At 39.7% G+C, this 25,643-nt stretch overlaps 1 protein-coding gene across 1 annotated transcript in view; it reads left to right on the forward strand.

Annotated features, from left to right (window-relative positions):
* GRIN2A (glutamate ionotropic receptor NMDA type subunit 2A) overlaps positions 1 to 25,643 on the forward strand; it is a 301,852-nt gene that overhangs the window by 150,534 nt on the left and 125,675 nt on the right. Inside the window, exon 4 of the mRNA XM_048867039.2 lies at positions 10,740 to 11,332. Coding sequence (XP_048722996.2) covers positions 10,740 to 11,332 — 593 coding nt within the window. The remainder of the gene's footprint in view (positions 1 to 10,739; positions 11,333 to 25,643) is intronic.

The raw sequence follows: 25,643 nt of genomic DNA on the forward strand, positions 1-25,643 counted from the left end.
AAGTAGTTTTTAAGTGAGGTGATACTTGGGGATATGTAAGATAAATCAGACTCCTGAAAGGGGTACAGTGTCAAATATTTGGCTAAGCTCATTAAGAAGAGTTATCTTCTTTTTAGCGTTTGTCCACCATTGGAAACAAAGTATTGGATTTACTAGACCGTAAATCCAACCCAGTATCACATCTGTAATCCTCCCTAGAACTTTTCGTTAAACCTTGTAAGTAAAGAAATAATGAATGTGATGGAAAAATATTGTGAGCTAGGCTTGGCAGCTTGAGTTCATTTCTAGCTTCCTTTCATTGTTTTTGTCATGTATCCATCCTGCATATTGTAGGTGAACTTTTCTATTTTTTGCTAGAAGTAAGAACCACACCTGTGTATATTTTACCTTTCCTCAACTGAAGAATAATAACTTGATAAGATAGATACAGTTCATAGCTGAAAAATCCTTGTTATGCACATAAAGCTCTAAATAATATGAATATACGTAGGGCAGAGATGCTTCTGCCCAGAGTACTATTTGCCCAAAGGGTATAGTGCCTGAAAGGTCTCTTGAAGTATGACAACACTGTTTTCAGAAGTCTTGCCCATGCAAGTCTATGCATCCTGAAACGAGATGTCAACACTGAAACATTGATTTGTCAAGGAAAAGGTGTGGGACTGAGTGGGTGTATTCAGTAGATGCAGGTAGTGCATATTTTTATCTGCGTATCTCTACATTATAATTATCTTCCCTACCATCCATCACATACTGTAGCATCAAACTTTCATGTGCTTAGTTAGGTCTCATCTTGGCACTTACAACACTTCGGAGTCATCGCTATGTATCTGTATGTCTGAATTTTATCTCCTCAGCTTCCCAAGTGAGAGTTCTGCATCTCATGAGGATGCTTTAGCTCAGGATAATGGAATGTGTATTTTACAAAGACTTCATTCCGCTTTCCAACTACGTAAAACAAAGCTTTTCTTCAGGAAGTTCATATTTTGGGCTATGATGAATCAAGGCTCCACAGTGGGTACTGGTATAAAAATTCTAACTTCACTGTTGTTCTTCAGCATACCGGTTACATTCATATTGTCAGATTTTATTAGATGAAACATTATCAAAGACTCTCTTGCCTTGAGCTAGTTTGAGGTGCAAAATTTGATGTACTTGGTACTTCTGGGAAATCATAAGAACATATGAACGGCCATACTGGGTCAGACCAAAGGTCCATCTAGCCCGGTATCCTGTCTTCTGACAGTGGCCAATGCCAGGTGCCCCAGAGAGAATGAACAGAATAGGTATCATCAAGTGATCCATCCCCTGTCGCCCATTCCCAGCTTCTGGCAAACTGAAGCTAGGGACACCATCCTTGCCCATCCTGGCTAATAGCCATTGATGGACCTCTATTGAGATACTGATAACAGTCTACTTTTAAGGCCCCTTTATGAGTTTGAAGTTCATTTACAGTTGTTATGTGGCCTGGCACTCTGACACTGCATACTACAGAAGGACACTTGTTTAACCAAGATTGTTAGCAGGAGGAGTGCTGGATTTCTTGACACACATGCATATTTTTTTTCTTGTTTAATTGATCTTAGTTGCTCTAGGCCAAAACAGTAGGTGTGACACTGAACCTCCCCTTAGTTGTACATGAGCTCATTAATTAAGACCACTTTTTCATCCGATGCATCCGATGAATGCATCCGATGAAGTGAGCCCACGAAAGCTTATGCTCAAATAAATTGGTTAGTCTCTAAGGTGCCACAAGTACTCCTTTTCTTTTTGCGAATACAGACTAACACGGCTGCTACTCTGAAACCTTTTAAAGAAGTGCAGTGGTAGCAGCATCTGCTTCTGCTTTTCAGCCCTCAGTTGGAAAGTGCCCATTTACAGTTGACTGTCTGCAGCACTGTGGCAGCTGCACCTGCACAGATCCCTCCTACAACTTTTCTGTTCCACGACATAAGATGTTGTGAAAAGTGCACAGAATTGGTCTCCACGGTGTATTTATTTTACCCTGGTTTTTATGTTTCCCTTCTTATGAATGGGTAAGGCTCTAGCTTCCCTAATGGGAAGAGTAAGAGGGTACAAATGTTAATCTCTTTCTATTTTTTCTATAATGGAGAATAATGCTTAAAACTTTTTAATGTCACCCCTTTTCGGTATTCCTTAACAATTTGTTTGCTTTCTTGATTGCTCCATAATGAATAGATATTGTCAGTGGACGATCTTCAGTGATATCTAGCTCTCCCTCCTGAGATGTATGTTAACTTAGAACCCATCAACACCTCTGAGTAGTTCAAACTATTCCTTCCAATATACCTCTCACTCCTCTGCTTTTAACTTCATATGCCGTTATGTTTAGCTGCCTAGCTTTGTTACTCCTGAAGTGCCTTAAAATCCTTTTGAGATTTGACTAATTTAAATACTTTTGTAATCTGCAGGTTTGGTCCCTCAGTTTTTAATCCCTTTTCAAATTCATGAATAAATGTATTAAATAGCATAGGTCCCAGTATAACTCTAGGGGCATATTGCTGTTAACCTCCTTCCCTGTTGAAAATTGGCCACATATTCCCTATGCTCTGTTTTCTATCTTTTAAATAGTTTCTAATCCACAACACAGCGTTCACTCTCACCTGATGGTCCATTTTGTGAGGGACTTTATTCAGAGGCTTTTTGAAAATCCAAATAAATTGTATATACCATTCCTCCCTCGCGCGGTATATTGTTGACTCTATTAAAGAATTCTATAGTCTATGTTAGCGTCTAGAAGATCCTAATGGTCCTCTTGGGCCTGAACATCTGTGAATGTGGATTCTAATAGATTCTCATTTTAATTCCCTGCAGACAGCTGGCAATGGCAGTGTATTTTCTTTTGCTGGAGCAGCCCTCTCAATTTTTGAACTGGGATTAACTTTACTCCAATCATTTGTAATAACTGTTTGAAAAGTTATCAGTCAAAGGATATAATGTGCAAAATTTTAATTGTGTCCTCGAACTCTGAAGTTTGTTGAGGTGTTGGCTATACTGCTTGAAGTAGAGAAGAAGCTGCTGTAAAGGGACTGATTAATTTGTCTCATTTTCATAGAGTCATAGAAATGTAGGGCTGGAAGGGACCAGTTGAAGTCATCAAGTGCAGCAGTCTGTGCTGCAGCAGGACCGGGTAAACCTAGACCATCCCTGACAGGTGTTTGTCTAACCTCATGTTCTTAAAAACCTGAAATAATGGGGATTCCAGAACCTCCCTTGGAAGCTTATTCCAGAGTTTACCTACCCTTATAGTTAAAAAGATTTTCCTAATTTCCAACTAAATCTCTCTTGCTGCAGATTAAGACCATTATTTCTCATCCTATCTCGGGGGGACATGGCAAACAATTTATCGTGATCCTCTTTACAACAGCCCCTAACATATTTGAAGACTGCTATCAGGTCTCCCCTCAGTCGTCTTTTCTTAAGATATGCCCAGTTTTTTAACCTTTCCTCAGAGGTCAGGTTTTCTAAACCTTTTTATCATTTTTGTTGCTCTCCTCTGGACGCTCTCCAGTTTGTACAAACCTTTCCTAAAGAGTAGTGCCCAAAACTGGACACAGGACTCCAGCTGAGGTCTCACCAGTGCTGAGCAGAGTGGGATAATATATACTGGGTCTTATACACAACGCTCCTGTTAATACACCCCAGAATGATATTAGGTTTTTTTGCAGTTGTATCACATTGTTGACTCATATTCAATTTGTGATCCACGATAACCATCAGATACTTCTCAGCAGTACTACCACCTACCCAGTTATTCCCCATTTTGTAGTTGTCTATTTTCCTTCCTAAGTGACTTACTTTGTACTTGTCTTTCCCAAATCACCAATTCTACAATTTGTCAAGGTAATTTTGAACTCTAATTCTCTCCTCCGAAGAGCTTTTAACCCCTCCCAGTTTAGTATCCTCCACAAATTTTATAAACATGCTCTCCATTGTCCAAATCATTAATGAAAATATTGAAGAGTTCCAGACCCAGGGCTGACCCAGCTCCCTCTTACTACTTGGAATTGCCTTCATTCAGGAATGTGATGAGGTGCCCTGGTAGACTTTAACCCCTCCTAAAATTTAGGGCTCAGTCAGTTCTCCAAGTTTTTTTTCTTGGACCTGCAAGGGTCAGCTGGCTGGTCCCTTTCACTCAACTTGTATCTTCAGGGTCTTTACTTCCTCCTCAAGGTATTGAGACAGTTCACAGATCCAGCCTCCTCCTAAATCCCAGGTAAGGATCTTCACAAAGGCAGACTGGTCCTCTTGAATCAACCTTACAGCAGTGGGAGTAGAAAATTATCCTGTAGAAGGATGCAGCCTTGTGATGCTCTCTCATCAAGTTCCCAAGCCCATCATTGCTGGGTCACCATGTATCTGACATGAGTCTGGCTGTGTCTGTCACCAAGTTCAGTCACAGGCTGTGTACTCCCTGATGTTCTCTTTTAGCCATCTTTCATTTTTGTTCACAAAAGTATTTTTCACTTAGCCTTTTCAGTTGAACAGAAACTCTAACTTGGACTCCACAGTTTCCACTGTATGAGCAATCGCTGACTGTTCAGTGTGAAAACCCAGAAGGTGTGCACCAATTAAAATAACATTATTATGTTCAGTGGCCAAAACAAATATCTCTGCAAGAGGTGTTTCACATTGTTTTACATTGTTTCAAGGTGGTGATGTGTCTTACAAACTTTATACATTAGATTCCTTTATTGGAAAAACATAAAGGAGCAGAGAAAAGTGAATTGTACACTGTGCAGCAGCGACTCTTCCCACTCGCTCATACCATGTTTTTTTAGTTGCATGCTTTTCTGCTTATATATAAAACTAATGACAAAATTTAGTACTCACTTCAAACTTGAATCAGAGCAGCAAGGGAGACTCAAGCTGAATAAGTGCTGTAAAATGAAACTTTACAAAATCCCTTTAATTATTGTTAATTAGCTAAGTACATGAAAAGAACCCATGTTATGAAAGCACTAGTCCTTATAGACTCAATAAATATAACAAATTCTGCAAACTCCCACTGGACGTTTTGCCTGTGTTGGGACTAGAATTTTATCCAGAGGTGTTTCTGACTGAGCTATTACTGATACTCCCACAAAAATGCCCAAGCTATGTTCAGCAATTTTATATTTTTGAGCAGAATGTGCTTGATTAAGTTATATATAGCATGCTTTTAAAAATTCTGCTTCTCTGGTCTTTACTCCTTGAAGTAATAAAAGAAGATGTGGCATATATTTGTAAGGCATGGGCAGGGAACAGTTCTACTCCTTACCATCTTCAGACTTCACTTGGCCTTTCCCCAGAGCAAAGTTTTAAAACAGCAAAAGTAAATCATGATGTAGTTCTGACATTAACTAAAGTTACACTCCCCTTATATTTGAAAGAAATGGGCGAAGGTCAAGTTCATTCCATAACAGAGGTGGGCAAACTACAGCCCGCAGGACCGTCCTGCCCAGCCCCTGGGCTCCTGGCCGGGGAAGCTAGCCCGCAGCCCCTCCCCTGCTGTTCCTCCTCGCCTGTAGTTATGCTGCTGCGTGAGTAGCACAACTTGCACCCGCGCACCCCCCCAGGCTTCCCAATAATCCTGTCGTGCTGCTCTGAGTGGCATGGTAACGAGGTGGGGGAGAGGATTGGGTAAGGGCCAGGAGGTCCCGGGGGGGCAGTCAGGGGACAGGGGGCGGTTGGATGGGGTGGAGGTTCGGGGCGGGGTGGTCAGGAGACAGAGAGCGGGGGGATTGGCTTGGGGATGAGGTCCTGGGGGAGCAGTTAAGGAGGGGGGTCCCGGGAGGGGGCGTCAGGGGACAAGGAGTTGGGGTGGGGTTGGATGGGTCGGGAGTCCCAGGGGGCCTGTCAGGGGACAGGGTGTGGATAGGGGTCGGGGCAGTCAGGGGATAGGGAGCAGGGAGGGTTGGATTGGGGGTGGGTCCTGGGGGGTGGATAGGGGCGGGGGGTCCCGGGAGGGGGCGGTCAAGAGACAAGGATTGGGGGGGTTGGATGAGTCGGGGGATCTGAGGGGGGCAGTTGGGGGGGGAAGTGGGAGGAGGCGGATAGGGAGCGGGGGCCAGGCTGTTTGCATAGGCACAGCCTTCCCTACCTGGCCCTCCATACCATTTCGCAACCCCGATGTGGCCCTTGGGCCAAAAAGTTTCCCCACCCCTGTTCTATAAGCTACAGTATCTGCTCACCTTTGACACTTCTCTAGTATTATTTTCCTTCTTTTGATATTCAACTAATCAACTTACGCTCAGGAATACCCTTCTCTGAATTTCAGTTGTTCATTCTCCATGAAAAGTTAAAATAGTCTACTGAAAGTCTTTACCACCAGAGATAAATTACTGTAAAGTAGGAGTAAAGTCTACTACACCTAGTATAAAATCTTCAAAATGATTACAAAAAGGTGCTGATCACAAAATAAGAGAAAATTATGCAGTTTCTTGTAAGATTTTTCCTACAGGGTAGGGAGGGGAGAGAGAAATAATTAGCAAATATCTTGGTTATAGCTAGGGCCTTACCAAATTCATGGTCCATTTTGGTCAGTTTCACATAATGGGATTTAAATATCATATATTTCATGATTTCAGCTGTTTAAATCTGAAATTTCATGGTGTTGTAATTGTAGGGGTCCTGACCAAAAAAGGAGTTGTGGAGGGAGTCACAAAGTTATTGTTGGGGGAGTTGCGGTATGGCCACCCTTACTTCTGTGCTGCTGCTGGCGGGGCACTGCCTTCAGAGCTGGGCACCTGGACAACGGCAGTCACTCTCTGGCCTCCCAGCTCTGAAGGCAGTGCAGAAGTAAGGGTGGCAATACCATGACCCCCCTAAAATAACCTTGCAACCCCCCTGCAACTCCCTTTTGGATCAGGGCGCCCAATTTGAGAAACACTGATCTCCGCATGAAATCTGTGTAGTATAGGGTAAAGGCACACAAGAGACCAGATTTCACAGGGGGAGACTAGATTTCACGATCCATGACGTGTTTTTCATGGCCATGAATTTGGTAGGACCTTAGTTATATCCCTAATCTCATAATATACTTCATCATTAAATAGAATTAATGTTCTTGATTGGTGCTTAAATCACGTATCTTGAGTAACAATCTGGTTTCTAACCCGTTGTCTCACTTTCTAAACAAGCAAGATCAAAACAAGCTTAACTTGCCCAGCCAGGTGTAAATTAATTTGTTCTTGTGTCAGTCACTGTCGTCTTCTGATTCTGGTACAAAGAGGAAAAGTATCCCATTGCAGATTGCAAATAAATATTTGCATCATTTACCTGACTAAATGTTTTCGCTCTTCCCCAGAAGAAGTAAGAATACACAGTGAAGTCAATGGAGCGATGACCATTTTTACCAGTGGTGATGATTTTAAAACTTTAAAGAAAACATAAATTAATATTTTAAGTGTTTTTGAACCTGATCCTCCCCTTTGGGGAGTTTTGCATGTTTACAGACTGTTGGATTGGGCCTTCAATTTCCCAGCTTCACCAAAATGATCACTTTTGCCAAATAAACCCTGTGCATGTAATGTCTGAATATTTTCCTTATATGCACATAAATATTTCTTGTAGATACCACTGAATTTTTAAAGGTGTCTGCCTGCAACTTTCCATCTTGCTGCTAACCTTAGCTGTAAGTCTCCAGTTGTTCTTTAACTGTGCTATTAGGTCTTGCTCCTGCTCCCATTTTAAGGTAGTGGCAAAAAATCATTCAGAGCACATCTGGCCAGATCCTTAGCTGGTATAAATCAACATATCACCAGTGAAGACTATGGAGTATCTGAGGATCTGGTCCATAACATTAATGCTAACACACTAAATGCTCTGCAGCAAAGTTCTGTCTTGTCCACTTAATCATTATTTTAATCAGCTGGACCATTGGATGGTATTAATCGCAAATTGCTTGCTTGTAATATGTGGATAAGTCAAGTCATTGTCAAAATTTGTTAAAAGGCCGTTTCAATAAATCCTGCAATATGTAGGCAAACTTTAGAAAGTTTAATATGTTGCCAGAGCTCCATTAAATGCTAATGTATCTTTTCTAAATAAGTGATTTCAGAGACATCATCCTTCAAGGAGAGAGCTTCATTTCAATCATTTTGCTCATCTTGCCAGATTCCTTTAGTTACGTCGCTACCCAATGTTTCTGAAAGCATGCATGACCCTGGAGGGGATTGTGACAGTAGCTTGGGCTCTGAGCGTCTATATGTGCACATTAGAAAGGGACACGTTTGTAAGTGTTTCTCTGAGCTGTATTGTGGCTGATAGTCTGTTCATGTAAGTCTCCTTGCTCTTTGGAGTTCCCCGATGTGCCCCTGGAGTCTATGCAGGCAATGGCCTTTGCACAGATCCTTCACTTGGAGGAGCAATTCCATTATGCTTATAGTCATGAGTGGTACATAGGGATGCAGCGAAAGGATGTGATGGATTTCATAATCAAGTCTATTTACATATCCTAAGTGCTAATATTTATCTGTTTTATTTGTGCATAGTAGGTCCTTTTGCCATTGCATCTGAGCACACCACAGATAAAAGAATATATCAGTCACAGTTTAGAAATCTGAAAAGCAAGAAAGCAAAGAGGGTGCATTAGATTTAATTATCGGTTTGGTAATATTTCTCCAAATAGTCAATCACTTGGTTATTTACTTTGTATTGGAGAAATAATGTAAAATTAGATTAATGGAAATTGTTTTGGATGTTTAATTCCTTTTGGTGTAGTGATGTGAAATGCTGTCTCTGAGTATATTTTCAATGTGCTCAGTTTGTATGTAGCTGTGAGTATCCCTGAAAGGAAGACGTTTTTTAGATTTATAATTGGAGTCCCTGGGGAATTGCTCCTATAAATGTTCAGCAGTAAAATGTCCTATGTTTAATTCTCTCCCCAATATGCCTCAGTGTCCTTAATTCATCAAACTGGACATTACCCAAATCTATTGGAAGGCTAGCACTGGCAGTCACAATACCCTTTTTGACATGACAATACCTGCTAAGGCAGAAGATTTAATTAGCACCAGTGATGCGCACATTGTTGCCCTAGTTGGCTTTTTTCATAGTTTGACCCTATGGTAGGATTTCCATTGGGGTTAAGCCCTAGAAAATCCTCCTGTTGGGTACTTAAGGCTCTAAAAGTAATAACACTGCTTGCCTCCTTAACAAACAAACAAGACTCAAACACCTGTGCAGAGAGTTCTCTGCATGAAGCTGGTATAGTTCAATGGACAGAATACACAACTGGGCATTAACAGACCTGAGTTTCAATTCTGACTCTAACACCAACTTGCTGTGTGACTTTGATCATAGATGTATCTGCTTCCTTTTCTCCTGCAGTTTCCCCGTATGTAAAATAGAGATAATAGTTCTTAGCTGAATTCATAAGGCACTTTGAGATGAACTGTGATATATGTTTGTATTAATAATAAAGTCATTAGAGGAATGACTGACACTTTTCTAGAGATAGTGTTAGAAGCCTTGAACAGCCGATGCTTGAAATTCTTCAAAAAATAAGATACATATTTCAACATGATGGTCTATGAACAATATCAGTGTCTGAAAATGAAATAAATATGTCCTGATGTTACTACTGGGGATAAAGTAAAATTATATAACTGGTGGTGTATGCTTTGATAATCTAGTAATTTTAATTTGTGTAAAATCCAAATAGAAATTTAGCAAATGACCTGTCCATGTATGAAATATTAGAAGCCTGTAAAGAGCTTATTATAAAGTACACACAAGTATCATGGTATAAGTGGATGTCTTTTGTTAGATGACAAAAGTGGATTTTTGTTAGATGACATAAACACAATAGGGAGACATAAGGAAAATGGAATGTGTCAAATGTTGTGACTGAGAATATACACCTAAGCAAGGCAAACTCAAGGAAAATGTCTGATGGCAAATTAAGGATGCCTTTGTGCCCGCTAGGACAACACACATAGATGCAAGTTATAGAATGCAAGACCATTCTTCAAATTTACTTCCATTAACTAATCTCACGAGGACTGGAACATGTTGCTAGACACTCCTAGGTTATCATTATTATAAATCATTAGTCATTATTTTATTACTGGATATAATACGATTCTAATTTGAGATGGGCAGAGTGACCTGAATGTAATGTGATGAGTAGTGAATACAGAGTATGCGAGTACAATGAGTCTGATTTGTAGAGCTGCTGACAGCTCCCATTGAAATAAATTAGATTTGTGGTAGCTCTGGACCTCTGTAAGTCAGGCCTGTGTGTACAGTGTTGCTTCATACATATACTGCATATGCCGTAAAGATGCTTCCCTTTTGTTTAATAATCCAGCTGGACTACACTGTTTCACAATAAAAGTGGGTAAATCTACATCAGTATGGTGGAGTTAATTCATTCAAATAGTGTAGAGATCTATATGGTTCATCTATAACTACTAGTTTGACTTACTTCCTTTACCTTCAAGTGCTTTGAGAAATTTGCCAAGTAGATAACTAGATGCTCATGTCATTTTTCCTAAAGATTTAATCAGCCATTGCAATTACTGGTGGTTGGTGTTACTGACTACAAGAAAACAGCAACATCTGCCTGGCTGTGTTATATGTAAAATATAAAAAAGATTCTTTGAACTTCGTACAGTCACTGAAAGTTAGAGCGGTAACCATTATGGGCCTTAAGAGGACAGAAGACACAGACACCCTCTCTTCTTTGCACATCAGTCCAATTATAGTAACCTTTCATTGTCTTTTGCATATTCTAGGATCTGATGTCCACATTCTTCCAGTTTGGGGCGTCTATCCAGCAGGAAGCCATTGTCATGCTGAAAGTGATGCAAGATTATGACTGGCATGTCTTTTCCTTGGTGACCAGCACCTTTCCTGGATACCAGGACTTCATAAGTTTCATCAAGACCACAGTGGAAAACAGTTTTGTGGGCTGGGACATGCAGAATGTGATCATACTTGATACTGCCATTGGGGATGCCAAGACCCAGATTCAGTTGAAGAAAATTCATTCATCTGTTATCCTGCTTTATTGTTCCAAGGATGAAGCTGTTTACATTCTTGATGAAGCCCGTTCCCTAGGCCTTACAGGCTATGATTTCTTCTGGATAGTCCCCAGCCTGGTTAGTGGCAACACAGAAATCACTCCCAAGGAATTTCCTTCAGGGCTAATTTCAGCATCCTATGATGAATGGGACTATAGTTTAGAAGCTCGGGTGCGGGATGCTCTTGGGATTATCAGCACAGCTGCATCAGCCATGTTGGAAAAGTACTCCTTCATTCCAGAAGCAAAAACCAGCTGCTATGGACAACTAGAGAAGACTGATAGACCATCTCACACACTACACAAGTAAGACGTTCTACTTTTTTCCTATACTGTACATGGTTTTGAAGATTATTTTTTTCAGATTAGTACCAATATATTTCCTTGTAGTAAAATAATACTTTTTATTAATCCCTTTAGCCTCTTTATAAAAGATATGCTGTATTTATTGTTTGTCAGAGATTTCCAGGGGATTTCTACAAAAAGGTCTGGTATGTTGTTACTTGTACTATTCTATGCATGGAACTGATGCCTTGCTCCTTGCAGTAGAGAGCTACCATCTCTTTGGATCTGGTACCTTCATAAATTTGGTTTCAGCATAGTGGGTTGGTGGGATAAATTAATTAATTATCTGTTGTGTCTTTAATCATTTCTCAAAAATGTAATGTGGAGGTGAAATTGCCAAAATACTATGCAGGCCTTGACTGAGTTTGCGTTACTCCCATTAACTCCTAGAGGACTCTAATTAGTTAATACTTTGTTCATCTTTTTACTCTGTGTTAAAATGGTGATGCAGGAAATTATACAAGTCCAGGGTAATCTGGGCAACTAATAACAGACAGGAACAGAAGTCTGTTACTATTGTAGTTTTTTGCTACCTCTGCTTGTAAGTATTTTACCTTGGAAACTTATGTAAAAAGTCATCAGCATTAACCCAAGTTGACATGGAAGTATTCTCGCAGTAATGTGTCACTTTTCAAACGGGAACTGTTTGTTTAGTTTCAATAAACTCTTCTCTAGTCTTGTCTTAGGGGTATTGGGAGGTTCGAGTAAATGTAAATCAAAGTCCTGACCACTTGTGAGAGAACCTTTAATAACCACACTTAACTGCATTCTGCCTCCCTGAAGTCTCCCCTGCATATGTAATTGGATATTGTATTCTTCAATACCTGTACTTACATGGTTGTGTAATGAATGATGCTATGATGAGTACCAAGATGTATTTGAGCAAGTATGCTTGGGAAGTGTCCAGTCAGGGAACGGCAAGAATGTCATGTGATTTAAGTGGCAATCACACAACACAAATAAAAAATATTCAAAGCCGTGCTTATGGGAAAGAATTTAAGCACTCTAGAGGCTGAAATATTTTTGTATAAACTATTCATTGAATAATTTCTAAATAACCAGGCAACATAGTAAAAAATGGAAGTCTGAATAATTCACAAACAGAGAAAGGAGCCAGGTTCTGGTCCTCCTAATTTCTCCAGTATTTTGAAAATGTGAAAAGAAAGAGGAGAAATATGTGTATAGAATTCCTAAATACAGTAACGCATGCAAAATTGTGGCTATTTTCTTTTGCTGATAATGAATGTGACTTATAGGTATAGTATATAGAAATACATAGTTTTGAGAGAGAAATCAATACACTCTTATATTTTAAATAGAATTAAGTAATACATTTATCCACCACTCAAATCATTCTCTCTTTCTCTCTCTCCTTTTTATTCCTGCTGGTATACCATATTGCTTTTTCTTTTCCAGAGTTATGACTCCTGACACACAGTAACTTTAGAAAGGACACACACACACACACAAAACTAGAAATCCTCTCCAGAAATACTGTATATGTGTGATACCTAATGGAATGTCAATCAGTAAAAGGGGCATTGCCCGTATGACCTATAATTTGGCTGCTGCTCAGTATCACAGTACATTCACATTAGAATATTTGCATCCACTGTGGCCAGGTATTAATCATTTACTCTGGGTTTATTAATAAGCAAAAAATGATTTTATTAAGTATAAAAAGTAGAATTTAAGTGGTTTCAAGTAATAACAGACAGAACAAAGTACGTCACAAAGCAAAATAAAAGAAAACACACAAGTCACAGCCTAATACATTAAGAAATTGATTACAGGTAATATCTCACCCTCAAAGATGGTCCATCTCAGGTGGTAAGCAGGGGTTTTCTCATGACTGGCTGCCTCTTTTGTCCTAGTCAATGGGAGCCATCAAGATTTTAAACCACCATTAAACCACCATTAAACCAATTATGCAAAAAAAATTTGCATAATTACAATAGGACCTCAGAGTTAAACTTCATATTTCTAGCTTCAGATACAAGAATGATACATGCATACAAATAGGAGGAATATATTCAGTAGGTTATAACCTTTGTTATGATAACTTACAAGAGACCTTTTGCATAAAGCATATTCCAATTACATCATATTCACACTTCTAAGCATATTTCCATAAAACATATGGAGAGCAACGTCACACAGGGTGCATGTGTAAACCTCCAGATGTGGAGAACAGATTTTCTTTATGTCCACTTTCATTCACTATGGTCGCTTGCTACAGCATCTGTAGCCCAGAGCTTTGGCTTCTTTTGGCTGTGGATCAGAAAACATATGCCAGCCCAGTAATGCAAAGTCACTCATTTCAAATTAGTATAGCACTGGGTGAACAGTTCAGCAAAGAACAGAAACCTAACTCTTCTAAGTCTGGAGTATCCTGACCCACAGCAGTAGATTTATAGTGCCTGCATGCTGGATATAGAAGGTTAATTCTAAACAGTGTGGTGAATAGTTACTATACTACCTAAATTTAGAGCAAGACAGAGGGGATTGATGGCAACACTTACTTCCTTAAAACAAAAATATGTGTCTATTTGTCCTTTTATGGTGGAAAACAGAAGAACCCTTAAAGGTATTTAAAACTCGAGTCTCCTAAAGGTGAAAGGGCTGACCGTTGTCAATGAGTGAACTTATCAGAAGTGGGGAAATGTGCTTTTCAGGGTCTTCTAAGGCCCCTAATGGATGGCCACCACAGAAACATGTTAGATTCACTTCTAAAACATCTATAGCAATGAGTTTATAAAACCGTGTTGCAGGAGGCTCACTGAATTAGCATGACTTTCCAACGCTATTTTAATGGTCAACTGGTTTTAACTTTGCTTGAAGAATCTGTGCTGCTTCAGATAGAGAATGTAATTAAATTTGGGAGAGATTGTGAAGTGGGGTTGAGAAAAGGAGATTGAGTTGTGCTTTCATATAGTGTAGAATAGGCATGCGTATTTATATTAAGAATTGGTATGTAAAATTATGGCATCCAGGAATAGCTGCTTTTCCTTTCAAAACGGCTCCACTTTGGTGCTGCTGCCGTCTGTGTAGACGTCATTGCCGGCAGTTTCTGCTAAATGCCAAAGACTGTATCATGTAGAGCTTTTCTTGCTTCATATCCACATTCCATAATTCGTGTGGCCCTGGTGAGGAGCTGCACTAAGCGGTAGGCTTCCTCCTCCTGGCTCCCTCCATCCCACCCTGAGCCTCTGAAAGAACTGTGGAAAATCAGCAGAATTGCTGCAGAAAAATCTGTGAATTCCCCCCTCCATGGAGTGGGGGATGGGGGAGGGGAGGGAGGAGGAAAAGGAGGGAAGGGAGGAACACTCAAAAAACTATGCAGTGACAACCTGTTACAACATAGCTACTGGCAATATGTTTCCAAAATCATTTATTCTAAGACAGAACAAAACTGAATCAATGTCAGATTCACTGTAATCTCTATACCAAGTTTTTATTGCTCTTGATTTCTTCTTATATTAAGTATATGTCAACATTTTTAAAAAATCCCCAAAAAACTACTGACACTGTGCTCACTAAATCACACAGTTTAATATTCGAGCTTACACTGAAAAGATAAATTCAGCATTAACTCTGCACCCCAAATTCCATGAATGTTGCAGCCTTGAATACCTTTCACAGTTATACCCTTTCACTTTTAAAAGCTCTTGTATTAAAAAAAAACACTGTTCAAGGTGGAAGTCCGTTTTAAAGCTTGGATATGTTTTGAAACATTTTCCCCTGTTCAGTCACTTGCCGCTTTGGAGCGGAACTAGCTATTTAGCATTCCTCCTCTGTGTGATCATGTGCTGCCATTAAATCTGTATGACTACAAGGGGAATGTATGCATCTCCGCAATGCAATTAGGCTGTAACATGAGATCCTACAGTATGTAATGCATAATGCACCTGCAAATTACTGGTGGATGGAGCTGTAATATACGACGGTGAATAAAGCCACTTTCCTGTTGGAAGCAGTCATGTCTACCTATAACATGAGCATAAGTTTTCCTGAATGGAAGACAATTCATTCTCTTCCAAATTTCACAATATAACGGGAGTGGGGAGGGTGCTATTTACGGTTTATAGAGGAAATGTCACAATAATAAGAAATTGCTTGACGTAGTTCCTGTAATTAGTCATTTTTATATTTTTAAAAAATAATTATGCTGGAGTACTCAATTAATATTTACTGTATAATGCCAGAATCAATATATACAAATGCTTAGCACTTCCATAGTGCTTTGGAAACATTAACCCTCTTAGTACCGTGGTGCAGCAGATAAGTTGAATGTGCTTCACTTTTACCATCAGAAAAATGGAGGTTACCTATTTAAGTGCATTGCCCAAGGCTACACAGCAAGCCAGTGTCTGAGCTTGGATTAGCACTCAGGGCTTTCATGCTGCCTTGTTCTATTTTAAACTAAAAAAAATGCATGAAAGCAGTATTAAAGGACGGATTTAAACAAGGAGTATTGATGAACGGGGGAAAGGCTAAAATTACTGTAAATAGTTGAAGGGCTTAAGGTCCACTATGTCATGCCTTACTGATCTGTATTGAATGTCTCACCATAACAGTGAATTCCACACGTGATACAGCTTGCAAATGCCAAAGCTGAGAACTCAGTGGGGAGTACTGTATCTTGAAAAAAACCCTACAGGAGATAATACTGATGCTAAATGTAAACAAGCTCAGGAAAGAAGCAGAAAAAAAAAGAGGCTTTTAGACCCTCACTTTTATCATCACTGTCAAATTCAGTTTGAAACCTAGCATTGTATTCTAAACCCACTTCACTATACGTAGTTCGTTTGTAAATGAAGATAGGTAACATTTTACACACTATTTTTTGCATCCAGATGATCACTTTAAGCTCTGGATTTTTTAAAAGAAAATCTGGTTTGAAGTGAAATCTATTACAAAGCAAAAACTCTCAATGTTTTACCCCTTGACTCCTGTGAGCAACGCACTGGCTGAAGGCATTTTATCTCTCTTGAGCACACACAGGCTGTCTCCCCCCTTCACTGCAACTCTAAGATGCTGCTGTTGGCTTTTTTAGACACAGGAAAAATGCTGGTTTGCTTGAATTTATTGGGATAAGCTGATCAATGTCCATTTCTAATATATGTGGGAAGAAATCGGCTTTCCCCTAGAGTGTCTCACCATGTGGAAAAAATGTAAAGGAAAATTCAGAGTGAGTAGTTGAAACATACATATTTTTCAAGTTAATGTCTAGAGATTTACCTTGAGTAGCATTAAATTTAGGAGCATAGGTAACAATCTGCAGTTGAGAAAAACAGAATGGCTGATCTGTTGGAATGCTCCCTCCTCACTTGCAATATACCCATAATCTCCCAAGGCAGATATACCATTACACACAATATGGTCACTCACATAACAATACAATTAGAGCTAGCAGTGTATTAACACGATATCTGAACAAAAACTCCCTCTCCCAAAAACCCCTGCTATCACCATGAGAAATTCTGCCCTCCCATGAAATAAAAAAGGTGTATGTGTTGTTGTTTTTTTGTTTGTTTTTTTTATACATGCCACTGGAGTTTTTCTAGTAGGGTAAAAATGTATAAAGTTTTGGAACAAAAATCAGGGACAATTTTTTTTGCAAAATATTACCCATTTTTCAATCAGCTCAGATGTATTCCTTGATGAGCATAGCATAATTGCTATTCTTTGCCCTCACTCCTGAATAGCAAAGAGGTTTGGAGGTGCATCTACAGATATACTACTAAGTGTGGGCGAAATGTATGAACCTACTTACAGCTACAGTGATTATGTGGCTTTGCTGGGTAGGTAGTGAATCTCCCTGTGATCCCAATCTGTGGCCAAAGTGTGAGTCTGGAGCAGTGTGCCCAGCTACTGCTTACTCCTTGCACAGTATAAATGCAGATTCTATGCCCTGTCCCTGTCCTGTACACAGGCCCCTCACTAGCTTGTGTGGGGGCTGGTGCAAAGCCTAGTACGAGTGGTCATTCTTGTACTCTACTTCATCGAGCTTCAATGCAGAGCTCAGGCGGTGCAGAGGGCATTGGTCTGGAGAAAAGCAGTGCTTAGGAATACAGTACCTGATCCTCCATAGCTTCAGAGAGACGAGGTACGTGAGGTAATATCTTTTAGTGGGCCAACTTCTGTTGGTGAGAGAGACAAGCCTTTGAGCCACACAGAGCTCTTCCTCAAACCCTTCTGCAAACCCTGGTTATACACATAGCTCTTATTCCTGTAAGTAGTCCACTTGAAGTCAATAGTAAGATTAGGCACATACATGGCGAAGTGGAGCCATCTTGAAAGAACTTTGAGGCTTTATTCAATAAACAGACCAACAAAACACTGACAAATATCTGTCTATTTCTGTTTTGATTAACTTAGTTTGTACAGGTTTCAGAGTAGCAGCCGTGTTGGTTTGTATTCGCAAAAAGAAAAGGAGGACTTGTGGCACCTTAGAGACTAATAAATTTATTTGAGCATAAGCTTTCGGGAGCTACAGCTCACCTCATCGGATGCATTCAGTGGAAAATACGGTGGGGAGATTTATATACATAGAGAACATGAAACAATGGGTGTTACCATACACACTGTAATGAGAGTGATCACTTAAGGTGAGCTTTTACCAGCAGGAGTGGGGTGTGGGAACCTTTTGTAGTGATAATCAAGGGGGGCCATTTCCAGCAGTTGACAAGAACATCTGAGGAACAGTGGGGGGTGGGTGGGGGGGAATAAACAAGAGGAAATAGTTTTACTTTGTGTAATGACCCATCCACTCCCAGTCTCTATTCAAGCCTAAGTTAATTTTATCCAGTTTGCAAATTAAATAAATTTGTTAGTCTCTAAGGTGCCACAAGTACTCCTTTTCTTTTTAGTTTGTACAGTGTGGCTTACAAAAACAAACCAATCTAACAACTTCTTTGAAAATTTAAAATCAAGTGGAACTTAGTCTTCAATATGATCCTCTACCCACATTCATTCCCTGATTTCACTCTTGTCTCTGACATATCGATGTTGCCAACATGCATCCTATCTGTGAAAGCAATGCATTCCTTACATGGGAAAGGCTTTTTATATAACAAGCCCTGATATTAATTCATTTGGTTCAGTACTTTGATTCCAGCTTCCAGCAATGCCAGATTAGTTCCTTTTTTTCTTTTTGAATTTGAGTCAATCCTAATTTTACATGAACACAATGGTTTGATGAATAATCTAACAAGTCTGTGTAATGCGTGTATGCCGCAACAGATCTCTTGACAGCCAGTTTACTGAGGATTTGCTTATTTCATTAAATTCTGTCAAAAATTGGGATAAATAAACATAACTTAGTTTACTACATGATTGAGAATGTTTCATTACTTAACGGATTATGTCTGGAGCAAAATGTTTTTGTCACTAGTAGGACACTTGCTGTGCAGTCCTAAATCAATATGGAATGATAAAAGCATATTTGGGTATACATTTATTTTCAGTCAATACAAGAAAAAAATCACTCCTTTTTCTTCTGATAAATCCTAGAATTTCTTGATAATGCATCATACTTCATTTCTGAAGTTCCCTTGACAGTTGAATTGGACCCATTTCACTTCCATTGATTATACCAATGATTAATTTTACCCTCTGTGTTTGGTACCGGGCTATAGTTTAAGAGTCAGTAATTCCAATCTCTATTTACAGTTATATAGATGGACAGCATACTTGACATCTTCTGCTTAGTATCCTATTTTTTGGCAAGTAGTCCAGTGCCTGAACAAGTTGCCATTTTTGATGGCTATAATTATCCCTTTTGAATGACAGTTGCTTATGTAAATTCTCTCCTATCACCTATGCTATACTATCCCATTAGTTTTATAAGGCAGCATTCATCATCGTGTCTTATAATGGATTTTTTTTAAAAGGAATCCAAATGGCAAGTGAAACCACTATTCTTCTGCAGTGATGGTTCATTAATTAAAAGCATTTATGAGGACGTGAGCCTTAAGGTGTGACTGAAGATAATCAAATCTGGCTTCTGGCAGATCTTCAGAGAGTACTAGTTGCATAGATGAAGGCCCTCAAATGAGTGCCAGGCTGCCAGTCCTACCAACTTAATTTTAAACAACCCACTTCCAGGGTACACTCGGTGATGTGAAAAAATTATATCTTAACCAAACAAATGCCTGAGAAATACACTGCAGTGAACCATTCCCTGATGGCAGGGGATGGATTAGATGATCAAATAGTTCTTAACTTTCTCTAGTTTGTTTCTGCATGGATGATGGCTCCTGATTGGCAATCATGGCATAGTAATTAACCGATCTGATTGGTGAATCATAGTGTGGCAAGTGTAGATCACTACTGAAGAGCCTATTTTAAACACTGCAAGCTATATTAGCATCTTTGATTAATGCACACAATCTAGTTGCCCCCAATGCTCTCTGAAGAGTGGTGTTAATGGAACTCTGTCATATTCCACCAGCCCAACAGGAGTTGCATGTCACACCACTCATCCAGCTAAGACCCCACTGGATAGTGGCGTATCATTGGTGCTGGCTGGCTAGGAGAGGTAGTGTGTTTTTATAATTACTCAAAATGTAAACAACACATTTCTGTGCCAAATTAGGTCAGCCTAGATGACCGAGAGTATGAAAGAGCCACAACAAAAGGTTCTTTAGGAATTTAAAAGGAGTCCCATTTTACAGACGAATTGCCACTTTTTGCAACTTAAATATGTGCCTCTTTTCCCCAGAATTTGGCACAAATGCACCTGAAGCTGGCATTGAAATGCAACATTTAAAATTGGCGCATTCTTGCTTTTTGGTATATGAAAAAAGATATTTAATCAGATTTAATGGAAAAGCTATGTTTGGAGATGGAAAGTTACCCCAAATGGCAAAAAGTTAATGTAAAAAAATGTTCACTATTTTTTGCAAAGCATGAATTATGAATAATAATGTTGGCTCACTACAACCTATTGTATTTCTAAAGTTTGTGACTGCTAGAAGCAAGTATTTCCAATGACCAGTGATGGCACACTAGATTGGGAGGGCTCTGAGTTACTACAGAGAATTCTTTCTCTGGTGTTGTCTGGCTGCTGGGTCTTGCCCGCGTGCTCAGGGTCTAACTGATAGCCGTATTTGGGGTTGGGAAGAAGTTTTCCCTGGGTCAGATGGGCAGAGACTCTGGGTTTTTTTTCACCTTCCTCAGCAGCATGGGGTACGAATCATTTGCAGGTTTAAAGTAGTGTAAATGGTGGATTCTCTGTAACTTGAAGTCTTTAAACAATGATTTAAAGAGTCTTTAAAGATGATGAAGTCTTTAAACAATGATTTAAAGAGTTCAGTAACTCAGCCAGAGGTTGGGGTCTATTACAGGAATGGATGGGTGAGGTTCTGTGTCCTGCAATGTGAGGAGGTCAGACTAGATTATTATTATGGTCTCTTCTGACCTTAAAGTCTGAGTTATGCTGCACTATTGCTAACCTGTAATGACCGATGTTGCAGGCTAGAATGCTGAGCCATCCTTTACAAGCTTTGTCCAGTTCCCCTCAGCTTTTTTTATCCTGTCCTACTCTTTGCTGCTGATTTTGTACAATCCTGGGCAAAATGACTTCTCCAGAGCTGATGCAACTAACACTTTAAGGAGCAGCTGGCAGGAGGCGTAGATAGTTGGCATGCCACTCCTTTTTCACAGCCACTGAGCACATTGTTTCCAAAATGGATTCATCCTGTGCTGGCCTCAGGCCTGGGATTCTACAGCTCCCTCAGAACCAGGATATCACAGACGAGATGTACCCAGGACATAGGGGAACACTTCCTATTTACCACACGGAAGGGTTTGAAATAAGAAAGAAAAAACAAATGTCCATATTGTAAGACCTTTTAAAAAAAAAAAAACTTCCCAAGTGTACAGTTGTGTGTAGTTAAGAGATACATTCCGAAAATGCATCAGATCTTAAAACAGAACAAGCTAAATACACAGGGGAAGAGTAATTAAAAGTAAACAAGTAGATCATTGGAGTTTTACATGATACCCAGTGCAGTCTATGTAGTATGCTATATACAGTTCCCTGAGTTTCATTAGCTTACTTTTTAATTGCTTCTTTAAGAAGTCTCTCTGATAATGTATATTTCTGGTGTACCTGTTGATAAGTATTTCCAGAATTACAAAAGTCTCACATAAAACCACATTAAGGAAGCTCAGTAATTCATGGATTCAGTTAAATGAAGAAACAAAGATTAAAAAGTGGGAGTGGGTCCAAGTTTTATAAGCTTCAGTACTGGGTGAATGCCAAACCAAAACAGGCTGTCTTCCTTGATTATTAAAGTGGCTGATTCATATTAGTTGGAGGAAACTGAAATATTGGCAGACATCATGTTTCCTGTAAGATGTGATCAACTTTGAAATCTAGAAATTCCTTCTTTTCCAAGAAAAAAGACTTTGATGAAATCCATATTTCTTTGAGCCTCCACCCTCTCTCATTTTCTGTGCATTGCCTGCAGTTGTTTTGGAATTGCAATACTAGGTAGTGAGGGAGAGCGCAGATGAAAAATGATGGTCCAAGTTGATGGCACCTGTGACATTTATTGAGTTTATCAGTTTGTTGGCAGAAAGATGAGGCCAGGAAATTAGTGGCTGAAGTTCAGATAGTAAGGGATCCTAAGGACTCGTCATCTCTTTGAACATGTATTCTATTTCCTAATCACCATTGAATTCTATTAGTGCTCACGTTTAGTTTAGCAATGATATATCTTGTTTTAGTAATAACTTTCACCCCTTGCCTGCTAAACTAGTTCTTCCCAGGACAATGATTTATTGTGGAGGTAGATGTTACATGAGCTTCAGAAGTCCTATTCATATTATGCTCTGAGCATTACTCTGAGATTCAAGTTTTCTTCTTGAGCTGTGTGGGATCAGTGGTACCTCTTTAAAACAGCTCAGGCTGTTAAAATTAATGTTGGCAAGAAGGCAATAGGAATTTCCAAATGTCAGTTTTAGGGCGACTGGAAACCAAACAGAACTGCAAATTGTTGGATTAGACTATAACCATCTTCCTCACTGTGACCTGTCATTCATTGCTCATACTCACATTTCATTATAAGGCAGAACTGAAATTACATTATGGTTCTTGTCATGTATTCATGGCCCTGTGTATTCTTTTGGTGAGGATGAGAAGCCTTATCTGTCATTAACTCAACTGGCCACTAGATGTCCGTATTGCTTTTCTGAACTACAGATGAAAGCAAATTTCTCTTGTAATTACAATAAGAAGACTCTTAAAGACAGAAGTTTTGAAATTCATAGTTTGAGGCTAGCAGGCACCATTTCCACAAGGCTCACTGTTGAGAGATATGAGATGCTTTCACCTTCTTCTGGAATGAAGTACGCTATTGTCTCAGCTGTTCCAAACCCGAAAGCAAAAATCATACCTTAGCCTCCTGAATTTATTTATTAAAGACATTATATGGTGTCCCTTCCAGTGGCATCTGGCCATTCATTCACACAAAAATGTATATGAAGTCACAAATATTGGAAGACCCAATATATTTACATACAATGAACCCATTCCTGTTACTATCAAAAATCAATGGCAAAACTCCTACTAACTTCAATAGAACCAGGATCCAGCTCAGAGATACTTTAAATGGTTGCCCAAGTTAAAGACTGAGGACTTGTCTTCATGGTACAGTAATGCAGACCAGTGAGTTGTGAATTCTATAGCACACAAATGTGTTCTGCACTAACTGGCCTGTGTAGACCCTGCTGGTACAAACTGAAAGTTCCCTAGTGCATGTTTACACAAAAGTTCAGTTCATAAAGAGTGACCTTACGTAACTGAAAATTTGGGGTAAACTTGGGAAAGCAGAATGAAACTACTCAAATTGTGACTCTGGGGGTAATAGTTCACCTCTTGTGAAAAGTGTCATAGGGTCCATAGCAATCTCCCAGGCATTCACAACAATGTGGGGATGTGATTCTGTGAGACTTGACAGAAGAGCATCGACTATTGAACCAACCTTTCCTGCAACACTTTGCTTTTGGTGGTCTCCCATCCAACCACTGAGCTGGCACAACATTGGGAATTGGATATTATTACAATCCAAGTTAGCCTGGCCTGCAGATTGTAATAGCTCAGTCTCTTGCCAGCATTTGTGCTCTCAGCAGCAGTAAAAATGGCTATTTCTCACCTCCTTTACTGACCCTGGCACAGGGGAAGTAATTTGTTCTCAATATGTCTGCATGGTGGCTGCCCCCTTCTCTGACAAAAAAAAGAAAGTCTCAGAGCCTGTGTCAGCTGACTCAGGCTTGTGCTGTGGGGCTAAACTCTGCAGTGTAAATGCTCTTGCTCAGATTAGAGCCTGAGATCTGAAACCTGGCAAGGGGGACACTGAAGCCAGTGAGGGATGCCAAAACTATCAACCTGTAATGTAGGTAGGTTGTAGTGAGTCTGTTTCTGCACTACCTTGAATTTAGGCTAGTGCCCTGTTTCCTGTCATCTGTCTGTAAAGAGCTAGAATATTTTTTTTATAGATCACTTTCCTGGGGTCTCTTGGCTGGTGCTCTTCAAACATTCCTCATAAGTGGCACCCAACAGATTTATTTTTATTCTATTCCCTTTTGAAGTGCTTCTCCCAGTGCTTTGGGTATAACGTTTGGCCAGTTGGGGATGAAATATTAAAAAGACTGAAACACTGAAGTGTCAGAAACCACCTCTTTTAACAGTGAGGTGAGTTCCACCTTGACAGAACACCACAGTTGTGTAGCAGATCAACCTCTTGTGCAGTAATCAACTCAGAGCCTTCCTGAGAAGCTAGTTCTGACACTTTCATCAGGAGCAAAGCAGTGTGAGCCTCACTGCTCATACTGTGAGTCCTCTGTGGGTAAATACGTGACTTCAGTCACTAGGGGTGTACATTTGGTATCTTTCACAATTGCTAATTTCACTTAAACGTAATAAGACATGGTCAAATCTAGCCAAGACGTATTGATCCATTGTTAGTGCCTCCCTTCGGCAAAGTAGGATGTGAGTGTCTAAATGTTCATTTTTGGTGGGATTTTCCAAAGTGTCTGAGTTACGTAGGAGCACAAGGATTATTTATTTTCAATGAGACCTGTGCTCCGTTGTTACTCAAACACTTTGGAAAATCCTATTCTTGGCCTTTACGCAGAAAATCTCATGATTTTGACAGAGCGGCTTACTGTTTCCAGGTCTTTACCCTGAACTTCTTTGGCAAGGTTGATGAGATGGCTGTGGTGATGAATGTCTGGCAATATCTGGACTCATCAAATCCTCTCATTCCATATCAGTCTTAGGTTCAGGTCTCCATATGCTTTAAAAATTGTGCTGGTCTTATTGTCTGACCTCCTTGAGATGGACAAAGATCTGTTCCAAGTTAACAGTTACAGAAGAATCAACCTGAAGTTTAATAAATTGTCTGTGGATTCTGGCATTGATAAATGGAGTCACCCTTTTTCCTTTGAGGTACCCCAGAGTGGAGTTGGGTGACTGCTCATCTGCCCTGAGAACTTTCTCTGTGTGGTTGCATCGGGTCATACTTTTGTCACTCCTGCTCAACACATATGTGAAGCTGCTGGAGGAGGTTTAAAGTGGTGGTTTAGGTTGTAGTCTCATCAGGATGCTGATAACATATAGCTTAAATGTCTTTTGTTGACTACTGATGTTGCAGAATGTCTGCTTTCATTTCCAATTGTTTGGCCTAAATAAGAACCTGGATAATAGCAGGGTATCTGGTTTCAGTCCTAATAATCTTAGAGATTATGTAGATGGAGGAAGCATCAATAAAGTTTGATGGAATGGGAATGATGCCCGCCCCTGTTATAGAGGAGGTATACTCAACTTTCCTAAAGGAGTTTCACAATATACAGATATGTTTGAAGCCCCAGGTGATGCTTATCAATCTGTAATTGATGTGGCAATTAAGAACATCTCTCTCTCGTGGAACCTGCTAAAATAACTTGAGGCATTGTGATTTCCAGGATGGCTTATTGTAATGTATAGTACCTAGTGACCCTTTGGATCACTGGTGGAGAAAGCAGCAACTGATTGCTTGAGGAAGCAAGGCTATAAGGAGTACACTGCATTGATGTTCTACTTACTTTGCTGGCTTCCTCATTCCAGAATCTGATATTGATCTTTGAAGTCCTAGTGCAAAGATGCTGTCCCATCGGTTTACTCGTGCTTTTGCTTGAAGCATCTGGGGGGAGAGGGTGTATTTATACTCGTCTGTTATATGAGGAGTGCATGGGTTTTTTTACTCAACATTAATTATATAAA

Source organism: Caretta caretta, chromosome 10 (genome assembly GCF_965140235.1).
Source record: "Caretta caretta isolate rCarCar2 chromosome 10, rCarCar1.hap1, whole genome shotgun sequence".
In the NCBI taxonomy this organism is placed as follows: Eukaryota; Metazoa; Chordata; order Testudines; family Cheloniidae; genus Caretta; species Caretta caretta.